At 53.9% G+C, this 10,763-nt stretch overlaps 1 protein-coding gene across 1 annotated transcript; it reads left to right on the top strand.

Annotated features, from left to right (window-relative positions):
• The first annotated feature begins 305 nt into the window (after positions 1-305).
• On the top strand, positions 306-7,943 carry SNX12 (sorting nexin 12). Its single transcript, XM_031944793.1, is given in 6 exon segments — positions 306-526; positions 4,477-4,572; positions 5,022-5,146; positions 6,213-6,303; positions 6,402-6,417; positions 6,420-7,943. Coding segments are annotated over 6 exon segments (606 nt in total). The 5' UTR covers positions 306-361; the 3' UTR covers positions 6,533-7,943.
• The last annotated feature ends 2,820 nt before the right edge of the window (positions 7,944-10,763 follow it).

Here is a 10,763-nt window from a genome sequence, read left to right as displayed (position 1 = left end):
GTGGTAGAGGCGGAGCGGGGCCCTGTGCCCGGAGGAGCCCCGCGCTCTGGATAAAGGCCTGTTTAATAGCGGTCGGAGGGCGGCGACTACTCGGCATCCAGGGTGCCGGGCCCGGGGCTTGGGCGGAGCTTGCGCGCCGTCGCCGGAGCCCGGAGCCGAGAGGGCGAATTGGTTGGCCGATCGGCTAGTCAGTCGGGCAGCAGGGGTGGGCGGGGCTAACTTCCTCCTCCTCCTCCCTCCTCAGATCTCCTCCCACCCCCACGTTCCGCCCCCGCCCCTCTTGTCCTCCCCGCCCTTCTCCCCGCACCCTCCCCCCCCGCTGGGCCGCTCGGGCTCGCGCGCTGGGAGCGGGTGCGGAAAGATGTCGGACGCGGCGGTGGCGGACACTCGGCGCCTTAACTCGAAGCCTCAGGACCTGACGGACGCCTACGGGCCGCCGAGCAACTTCTTGGAGATCGACATCTTCAACCCGCAGACGGTGGGCGTGGGTCGAGCGCGCTTCACCACCTACGAGGTCCGGATGCGGGTAAGTGAGCGGGGCTCGGGGTGCGGGCCCGGGGAGGGGAGGGGGAGGGGGAGCAGCCCCGCGCGCGCCCGGCCCCGCGCGCGCGCACCTTCAGAGGCGGGGCAAGGAGGGGCCTCCAGACCGTCCTCCCTCCCCCGGCCCTGCCCTCCCCTCCCCTCTCCCGGCGCGAGCCGAAAGCCTCCAGCGGGCACGAGCATGGCCCCCGGGCGCCGCCCGCTGCGCGCACGCGATGGAGCCGGGAGGGGAAGGGGGGGGGGGGGAGCCGGGGAGGGGGAGAGGGTTCGGGAGGGGCGTCAGACCGAGCCTCCTAGCCGCACCTTTGTAACCCCGCCGATCCCCCCCTCCTTGCCGGTCTCCCTAGTGATGGGCCCCTTGGGCCTGAGGCTTTGGGCCGAGTCGGGGCCCCCATTGGGAAGCCAGGAGAAAGCGGGTCCCCTGGAAGCACCCAAAGGTGGGGGCGCCAGCTCAGAGTTCGGGAGAGCCCGACGGCGGGGCTGGGTGCCAGGGGCCGGGAGCGGCTCGGAAAGTTTGGGGCCACGCCATCTTTCTGCACCCATCTCCCAAAGGCCTTTGTCGGGCCTGAAGGCCTTTGTGCACCTCAGGCTCCTCCCGGGGCCCACCGGTTGGGAGAAGGCTCTCTCCTGGGCCTTGTGGCCTGGAACCCTTCAGTTTCCACCCGGGAGTGGGGCAGCAAGCAGGCCCCGAAGGGTTAAGGGACAGGCCCAAGCACCTCTCCCCCCTCCCCCAATTGGAAAGCGATCCATTCCCTGGGCCCTCTCGCAGTTCGGAGGGAGGCAGGCCACGTCCAAAGAGCCCAGCCCAGCCCCCGGAGCTCCTCAGTGGCCTGCTCGGTCTCCAGATCAATGCTCAGGGAAAGGAAGGGTGGAAGGGTAAACTAATGGAGGGCTACAGCCATTGAGAAGCATCCCTGCCAAGGGAAGTGTGAACATTAAGTTCCTCAACAGACCGAAAATAGATTGGATGCATTTTTCCTAGGAATGAGAAACAGCTTTGAGTGAGCCTGGGACCCGGCCTTGTGAATTTGTGACTAGGACTTTTTTTTTTTTTTTTTTTTCATGCTGTGATTTAGTGAGTGCTTTGATTCTCAAAAGAGAAGAGTATTTCAGGGATATGTTGTAAATAACTCTTTGTCCCAGCCCCAGTTGGGAGGAGGAAACTCTCCCTTATGGAGTCTCCTTGACTAGACTTGGGAAAAACCAACACTAACAACTAAGCAGTGTGTAAAAGCTTCCTATTCACTTGATTTTCCTCAGTCCTTCCCACTCTTTGCAGCACGAGGGGCTTACAGTGTAAACTTTTATTCCAATTCTTGGTTTATAGAATGGTGATTTCTAGATTTCTGGGCTCATGGCTGCCAAAACCCTTGTAATTCTGTAAATTCGATTTTATTTTTAGTTATTTTGTAGTTCTAGATATTTATAGTCATAGTAACTATATTGACAGTTATTTTATTTTTAGTTGTTTTCAGTTCCAAGTTCTCTCCCTCCACCCAGAGAGAAAACAAGAAAAATAAACCTTACAGAAATGTGTAGTCAAGCAAAATAAATGCCTGCATTAGCCACGTCCAAACAAAATCCTGCCCTCTGAGTCCCTCGGCCGTCCGTCTGGAGGGGGGCAGTGAGTTTCATCACGTGGCCCTTCTTTCATCGCTAGCTCGGCTCCATTATGGCGAGCAGAGTTCGGTCTTTACAGTATTGTTGTTACTGTATAACTTGTTCTCCAGGTTCCGCAGAGCCTTCCTCGTTTCACTGAACTCTTGACTTTTTTGGAGGACTTATATTTGCAGCAGCGAGGTATTGGGTTTTAGGTGACTTTAGGGCCCTTTGCCAAAGAAAGGCAACTCCAAAAACAGGGTTTTGCTCCCGTCTTCCTCTTAGTAAATAGCTGGATGTTTCTGCCTTCATTCCTCCTCTTTGGTTTGAGAAGGAACCTTAGATTTTAGTCCCGGAAAGGGCTTTTTATGAAATTTTATGCATAAGGAAAGAAGGCCAGAGAAATGGCAAGCCAGATCCACTCAGGCCCAATCCAGTTTTCTATCTGGTCCTCTCTGGTTCCTCTTACGAGGAATTTCTTGGGGACCAGGCAGAGTCGGGAGAACCCCTGCAGAGCTTCCTGCCACGCACGAGTCTACCCAGAACCCCGGTTGCTCTGGCTTGTGCTTTTAGGGAATGGAAGTTGTCGAAAGCCCATTCTCCCACGGATTTGGGCTTTGTGTCTCCTCGCCCTTAGCTTCTCTGGAGGACATCCCTGCCCCGGGCAGCTGGTGGTTCCGAGGAGGGAGCATCCCTCCTGAAACAGGACCCGGGAGTTGGTTTTTGACATCCGCTTGGTGAGGTAGTGACCCTTTCTTTAGCAGGGAGGCCAGGCAATGTCATTTCTGAGGCAGAGGAAGCCTGCAGAGTGCTCCCTGGTGACCGGCGTGGTTCTCCTGCCGGCACCTCTTATGGCAGGGTAATATTCAGGAATCTACGGGGATTTCTCGCTCATCCCCACCGGGAAGGTTCAGGAGGAGGATTTGACCGTGGCCCCGGCGCTCGCTCATTTGTCCTCGGAGCGTTCCTGGGGAGAAGAGGTGAAAATAGGGAAATAATGCTTTAGCCAAGCCTCCTTCCTACTCTGTGCCCTGGGCCCTGAGGTGGCACCTTCGTGGCTCGAAGCTGGCCTGAGCTTCCATTTTGGATGACTCGGGAGAAGGCAGCCTTAAGCCTCCTGGATTCTAAAGGCCTTTTTTAGTAGCATGTCAGCTATGAAGAAGGGGAGCCATTCCAGCTATTGGGGGCTAGGAAAAAGGGATGGAAACAGACTCTTCTCACTTCCACAGTTGCTGGGAAACACAACTGCTTCATGTAGCTATTCCTACTCTCTGCCTGTGACAGTCCCCCAGCCGGGGGTGCCACAGTGCACGGAGAGAGGAAGGCCTGACTTCAGATCCAGCCTCAGACTCCCAATTGGATGAATCTGGGCAAGTCACTTCACCTCTGGCTGCCTCAGTTTCCTCAACTCTTACATGAGGCCAAGAGCAGCGCCTCCTTCTTATGGTTGGGATAAAGATCAAATGAAATCATATGGCTAAAGTGTTGAGCTTAGCGTGCCAGCACATATAAGTGCTTAAGAAATGCTTATTTCCTTCCTTCAGCCATAGCCGGCCATTTACCTCAAGATCCCTGAGGGGCTTTTGAACGGTTCGGATCTCAGACCGAGCTGCTTGGTATTGGGGAACAACGTAGAGAAAAACTCGTTTGCCCGGCCCTCGTTTCTCATGAAGTTTTCAGAGCAGGGAAGGGTCGTGGCTAAATTGTTGTGGAGGGCACGGCGTCCTCAAGTCAGGCAAGCTAGTTTTTGAACGCCCGCCCGCTGGGTCTTCAGCAGTACTGTGAGTGCCGTCAAAGCTACCCAGGATTAGAGCTGTGTTCTCCAGCATTTAGGGGCTTCCCGTGTTATCGGGGAGGCCACCACATGTCACAGCGGTGAAAGGGGTACAACGCTGTATTGTACGAGGGCTCAGTTGGGTGGCAGGGCCTAAATAGTGTCAGAATTAATTCCAAAGAAGTCAACCAGGGCTGTTTGAGGAGCCTGGGGTGGGGGTGGGGGTGGGGGGTCTGGGGGAGAAGGAATGGGAGAACATTATGGGTGGCAGGGTTTGGGATAGGGTGGGGAGGGTGTCACGTAGAGTTTACATTCCTGTTCCATTCAGGGGATTTCTGAGTAGGGTCCAGGTTGAGCACGGACGAGGGTTAGCGTTTCTGCTCTAGCGTCCCGAGACGGGCCAGGAGCACAAATCTGACCAGACCCCATTCCTCTTAGAACCTGCCTGAGAGGTTGTAAGGGACGGGCGGGTCTGGACTGTCACTGAGAGGCTGTAAGGGACGGGCAGCTTTGGGCTGTCAGTTCCTTCTCCCTCCCCTCTTTCATTCTTCCTTTCCCTACAGACAAACCTACCCATCTTCAAGCTGAAGGAGTCATGTGTGCGGCGACGCTACAGTGACTTTGAGTGGCTAAAGAATGAACTGGAGCGGGACAGTAAGGTGTGGCCACCCCCCCCATCCCCACCCCACCCCCTGTGGGAAGCAAGCCCGGGAAGGGATTAGGAGGGGTGGGCACAGTCGGACAGCACCACGGGATGCTTCAAGGGGGTCACATCAGACAGATCACCTTTAAAAGGGGCTGGGGGCCAGGCCCACATGGGCTCAAGAAGGGTCAGATAAACACATGGATGTGAAATCTGCTTAGTAAAGAAAGGTAAGCATGTTGGGGCCCACTCTCAGATGTTTCTCCCTGCAACCATGCAGGGCAGCCCTGCCCTCCCGCAGAAAGCCTTAGTGCCAGTGTCAGAACAAACCACGGGCCAGGATGGCTCACTTGGGGCGCTTGTGTTCTTAGTTCTCCTGAGCTACTGCTTGGGTGATATGGGGGGGTCTGTCCCAATGTGCTGTTTCCCCTCCTCCAGTGGTTGGTGTTTGGGGTCTGCCCACAGATTGTAGTGCCACCGCTGCCTGGGAAAGCCTTGAAGAGGCAGCTCCCCTTCCGAGGAGACGAAGGCATCTTTGAGGAGTCCTTCATCGAGGAGCGGAGGCAGGGCCTCGAACAGTTTATTAACAAGTGAGCTTGTGGGGATACAGGGGAGCCCCGGGGTGTATTGGAGCTCTGGACCAGAGTTGTCCCCAAAGAATTTGGAGGCTTTGATAATTTCTCATTTGAGAGACCAAGTTTTATTGTAATTGTAACGTCAATTAAAGCAGGCGGAGTTCCAAGGGAGGGAGATAGCAAAGAGCACGGAGCAAGGAGACTGGGGAAAACTGTCAGAGGTGCACTTGGGGAGTACAGAACAAAGAACAGAGCCGGGGGAATGACATCACGGGACTGGGGTTCGCCCCATCGCTGGGAAGTTTGGTCGCGGGGGCTGACGACGACCCCCTTCCTTCTCTCACAAAAGTGAAAGATGCTCATTGTTCGGGTCCGGGTGCGAGATGGCGGCCGGACTCTCGGGCGACAAACCAGCCGTGCCCGGAGGCTAGCTTGGTGGAGTAAAAGTATCAGGCCCAGCTCCCTTTCTTTCACCCACGGTTTCCAAGCTTGTGCCCCATCACTCCCGAGAGCTACATTCCCAGGGGGACTTCATCATTTCCCAAGGCCAAATGGCCTGGGGTTTCTACTACGTACTAGGGGTCTATGGTCTCTACTACTACTGGAGTCTCCACTCCATCATTCCCAAGGCCAGGTAGCCTGGGGTTATTACTCCATCATCCCTAAGGGTTGGACCACGTGGGGCTGATGTCCCGAGGGCTCTGGCTGCTACTCTGCCATCCCCTTCCTCTGCCCCATCTTTTACAATGAGTCCTGCATTATAGTGTTATCTCTGGTGTAGGTCGAACTGACAGTGTGGCCATCTCATCCACGGGGAAGACTGAGCGCCAAGTTCCAGGCTCTGTCTTCCCTTGGTCCTCTGAGGCTTAGCTGGGTCTGTGCACCCGCTTCCCCCCACCTTGCCCCACGAGGAGCGAGGCTGGGCTGTAGCTGGTTCTGGTAAAGCGGAGGCTTCAGAGCCACTGGGGTCCGAGGCCCGGTGCTGGGCCCGGCCGCCTCTGCCCTGCTCTTGGTCTCTAACGCTGTCTCCGGTCCTCTCGGGCCTTAAACGCTGACTTTGGCCGTCTCGGTTCCCTTACAGAATCGCCGGGCACCCGTTGGCTCAGAACGAGCGCTGCCTACACATGTTCCTGCAGGAGGAGACAATCGACAGGAACTACGTCCCTGGGAAGGTGCGCCAATAGGAAAGCCCTCTGGCCACCTGCCTTCCGCCTTCCTGGCAAAATGACACTGATTTTTACACTAAGCCTCTCTCTCTCTCGATCTGCAGTGGCTGTCGTCCCCCGGCCTGTCTGTCTGCCATCGTTCTCCCTGGCACTTGGCCATACTGTGGGCACTCTTCTAAGATCCTCCTCTCTAAAGAGAGGTGGGAAGCTGCGGGCAGAGGTCCTGGGCTTTTAGGGGGAGGGGTCAGGAATTGGACTGAAAGGCACTTGTTTAGGCTTCCTCTTGGGCAACAAGGCTAGCCTGGGGGGCTGGTGCTTCGGCGGCACTAGGCCAAACAGGTCAGCGATGCTGCGAGTCTAAGGGAGGTTCCCCACTCCAAAGTTTAACCTGGAACTCTGAGCAGGGAGCACCCCTGCCCCTTCTACCTGCATGGAACCTTCCTTTTGCCCTGTAGTGGGATGGGAGACTCCCGTGGGCTCTCCCAGTTTTCTCTCTTCCTCTCCCCACTTCTCTCTACATTTTCTTGGTTCCCTTCCCCACTCTCATGTTGCCGTCTGGGGCGGTCCTCCACCTGGAAGCCAAGCAGCCAGGCTCGTGGATTCGCTGGGCCTGTCGTTACTTAGGTGCCTCGGAGTCTCTAGAGACTTCTGGGGAAGCAGGGAGGTCCCCGCTGGTTTTCTGCCACTCTCAGGGCCCCTAGCTGCTTCCCGGGCCTGGCTGGCTTTTCACTGTCTGTCCTTAATTGAGCAGCAAGGGTCAGCAGCCCCTTTCCCGAACCTGGCTAGAAGCGTGGGCTGCCTTGCACAGTTGGTGGCTCGTGGGTGATGGTGCAGAGTGAGAACGGTTTCTGGTCTCGGAGGCTCCCGGTGGCCAAAAAGGACACTCTCCTACTCTCCTTCCTCCCCGAAATCTCACTCCACTTTTTGTTCCCAAAGGGCAGAGCTACTTGAACAGATAATGTAGTCTGACTTCCAGCAAGCACTTTGAGCTGGGAAATGGGGCTGAGGGCAAAAGCTTGGCATCCTCGTCCCCGCTTTGGTCACAGGGTCATTGAGCTTTCTGTACCTGGTTCTTCACGGACCACCCGTGGTTCCTCTAGAAGCTGGCCTGGGGCCGGGAGCTGGCTTGGGAGCCGCCCTAGCTTTTAGTACAAAGCGGCTTCCAGGAGCTACCCTGGGTACCGGGCCGAAATGCAGCCCGTCGTCCGGCCCCAGAGTAGGAGGCGTCAACGGGAGGACCTTCCCTGGATCCCCATCGTAGGAAGATGTCAAGGGAAGGGAGGACCAGCTTGATCTGGGGAGGGAGGATCGGGTTCCGGCTTGGGAGCTTGTCTGGAGTCCAAAGTGCCCCCAGGACAGAGGTCGGCTCTAGTTAGTGAGGCTGTGCCCAGGAGCAGCTCCTAGAGAGAGGCTCCGTTTCCTTTCCCACCTTGCTAATGTTGTTGTTGTTGTTGAACTATCTGCTTCCTTTTTTGAGCTGTAGCTTCTGGTCTGTATTTTTTAAGACATTCCTTCAGCATGCACCAGTGCTGAGAGTCTGATGCCCCATCTCTGCTGTGTATATATATCCTACCTTGGGGGTTCCCAACTTCTGTCAGACCATGTCATATCCAACTTCTGTTCATATTAAACCACTGTGAAGCAAGCCTCTGTTCTCCGCCTTTTTTTGTGTTGGGGCGCCGTAAAAGCAGGGAAACACCCAGCAAGCCAGAGTTTGGGTTTGTAAACGCCACGCCCTGCTGCCTCATCCACACCTTCACCTGTCAGCGTCTGTAGCGGCCTCTGCCTCCGGGAGGAGGAGGAAGCTCTCTTTATGGTGTGGACAATCCTTAGCAAACTGGGCTTTTTTTTTTCCGGGGTGGGGTGGAGGGAGGAAAATAAGGGATTTGTGCTCCTCTACACAGTCCTAGGCTCTTTGCTTAATAGGCCTTTTTTTATTAGAGCTTTTTATTGACAAAACCTATGCAGGGGTAATTTTTCAACACTGACCCTTGCAAAAACCTTCTGTTCCCACTTTTCCCCTCCTTCCCCCCACCCCCTCCCCTAGCTGGCAGGCAGTCCCACACATGATAAATATGTTAAAGTATATGTTAAATCCAACATATGTAGCCATATTTATACAGTTCCCTTGCTGCACAAGAAAAATCAGACGTTTCATAGGCTTTTAATGGAGTTGAGGGGGTTATTTGGGGGTTGGGAGGGATAGACAAGTAAGTAACAGGGCAGGTTTTGCCTTCTCAATGAGGAGAGTTCAAGCTGCCCAGACGGGGAATGGGCCGTCTCAGACTAGAGTGAGGGTTTTAGGGTGGGGGTGGGGGGTCTGAGCGGAGGCAGGACGACCGCTTCCAGGACATCGTGTCCAGGAAGCACCAGGTGCTCCTGAGGCTCACTCCATCCAGGCAGCCTCACAGGGGAGTTGAGAATCATTCTATACTTCAACAACAATACTAGATGATGACCAGTTCTGATGGACCTGGCCATCCTCAGCAACGAGATCAACCAAATCATTTCCAATGGAGCAGGAATGAACTGAACCAGCTATGCCCAGAAAAAGAACTCTGGGAGATGACTAAAAACCATTACATTGAATTCCCAATCCCCATATTTATGCCCACCTGCATTTTGGATTTCCTTCACAAGCTAATTGTACAATATCTCAGAGTCTGATTCTTTTTGTACAGCAAAATAACGGTTTGGTCATGTAGACTTATGGTGTATCTGATTTATATTTTAATATATTTAACATCTACTGGTCATCCTGCCATCTGGGGGAGAAGGTGGGGAGTAAGAGGTGAAAAATTGGAATAAGAGGTTTGGCAATTGTTAATGCTGTAAAGTTACCCATGCATATAACCTGTAAATAAAAGGCTATTAAATTAAAAAAAAAAAAAAGAGAGAGAGAGAGAATCAACTCCTGAGTGAATGTGGACAGCCGATAAGCCTGAAATGGGGAGGTTTCATAGAGTCCTAAGTTCTGGGCTGGAGTGAGTCGGAGGATCACCCCAGTGGTAAATGCCTGAGCTAGAGTCTGAACCTGGAGCTTCTGGAGTCCGAGTGGAAGCTGTTTTTGCCGCGTTGCTACTTCTAGAGCAGGAAGCAGCTAGTGAAAAGGACCTTGAGATGAAGAGGCTGAAAGGCAAAGCGGTTTAAGGGAAGAAGTAGAGAGACCTGAATGCAAATCCTGCTCTGGTCTGTCCCGAGTCGACCGCTTCCCCTTCCTGAGGATTGCTTTGTCACGTCCGCACTGCGTAGATGTCAGTGGTGTCATAGAGGGAAAGGACCCACTAAAGATGAGACTTAGTAGCATCCGCAGTCACCCATGATACTTTTGGCCAAGTCCCTAGAGAAGAGGCATTGTCCCCTAACTTCTGGCCTGGTGACACGGCTCCCAGGCAAGTGGCAGAGTCAGTACCTGAAGCCTGTCTTCTGCTCTCCATTCCGCTGGCCTCCTGAGAGCATGTTGCCTCCCTCACAACAGCTCAGAGGCCTGTGGGATCGAATTAAGGCCTAACATGGATACCATGTCATATAAACGCCAGCCGTCCCCTGTCACCCCGGGGTGAAGAAGGGGTCTGGTGCCGACACCCAAGGCACTTGACATTGGAAGGAAATAAGCGGTTATGAAATGTTGGTTAGATGCCGGAGACCCAGAGAGGATGGCTAGGCTTGTCCTTCCCGGATCTAGGTGGGCTTGTCCAAGGCCTGGGGGGGGGGCAGGGAAGGAGAAGCTGAGCACCATGGAGGATGCTAGCAGTTATTTGTTGGGTCGTGGAGACTTTTGGTCATATGACCAAAGACCCCGGCATCCCAAATCTGCCCTTCTTCCTTTTCTCCCTTCCTACTTGTGGGGCCCTTTCAGTCTCACTCCAGCCATTCTGGATCGTCTCCAAGGATCATTTCCTCTGCCAGAAGGGGCCTTAGCGCCTTACAGATTATCTCTCCCCACTCTCGCTTTACAAATAAACTACTCATATCTCAGTTGAGCCCAAACCTAAATCCCTTCTCAGTCACTGGGCCCATCCAACCTTCCCCCTCCCTGCTGTCATCACCAAAGCTTGCCATCCACTATACGATTAAAGTAGCACTTATGGATCACTAGTAAGGTTTACAAGCACTTGACACATGCTATCTCACCTGATCTTTACAGCCAAATAGGTAGGTGCTTGTAGTTGAGGAAACTGAGGCACAAGTAGAGTGACTTGTCCAGAGTCACGTGCAGGACTTGAATTCACATCTACCTGATACCCAATTCACAATCTAGTAAGACCCCTTGCTCCCACATTGCATCCCTCTTTCTTGTTTAATGACTTACCTGAAGAAAGCCAATGTTGCTTTTATTTATGGTTTTTTTTTCTTAAAGCTTTTTATTGACAAAACATACACATGGGTAATTTTTCTTTTTTTCTTTTTATTATTATTATTTTTTAAAATTTAATAGCTTTTTATTTACAGGTTATATGTATGGG

This window comes from Sarcophilus harrisii, chromosome X (genome assembly GCF_902635505.1).
Source record: "Sarcophilus harrisii chromosome X, mSarHar1.11, whole genome shotgun sequence".
Classification (NCBI taxonomy): domain Eukaryota; kingdom Metazoa; phylum Chordata; class Mammalia; order Dasyuromorphia; family Dasyuridae; genus Sarcophilus; species Sarcophilus harrisii.
The sequence above is the reverse complement of the archived record's forward strand: the minus strand, read 5'-3'. Positions and strand labels throughout refer to the sequence as shown.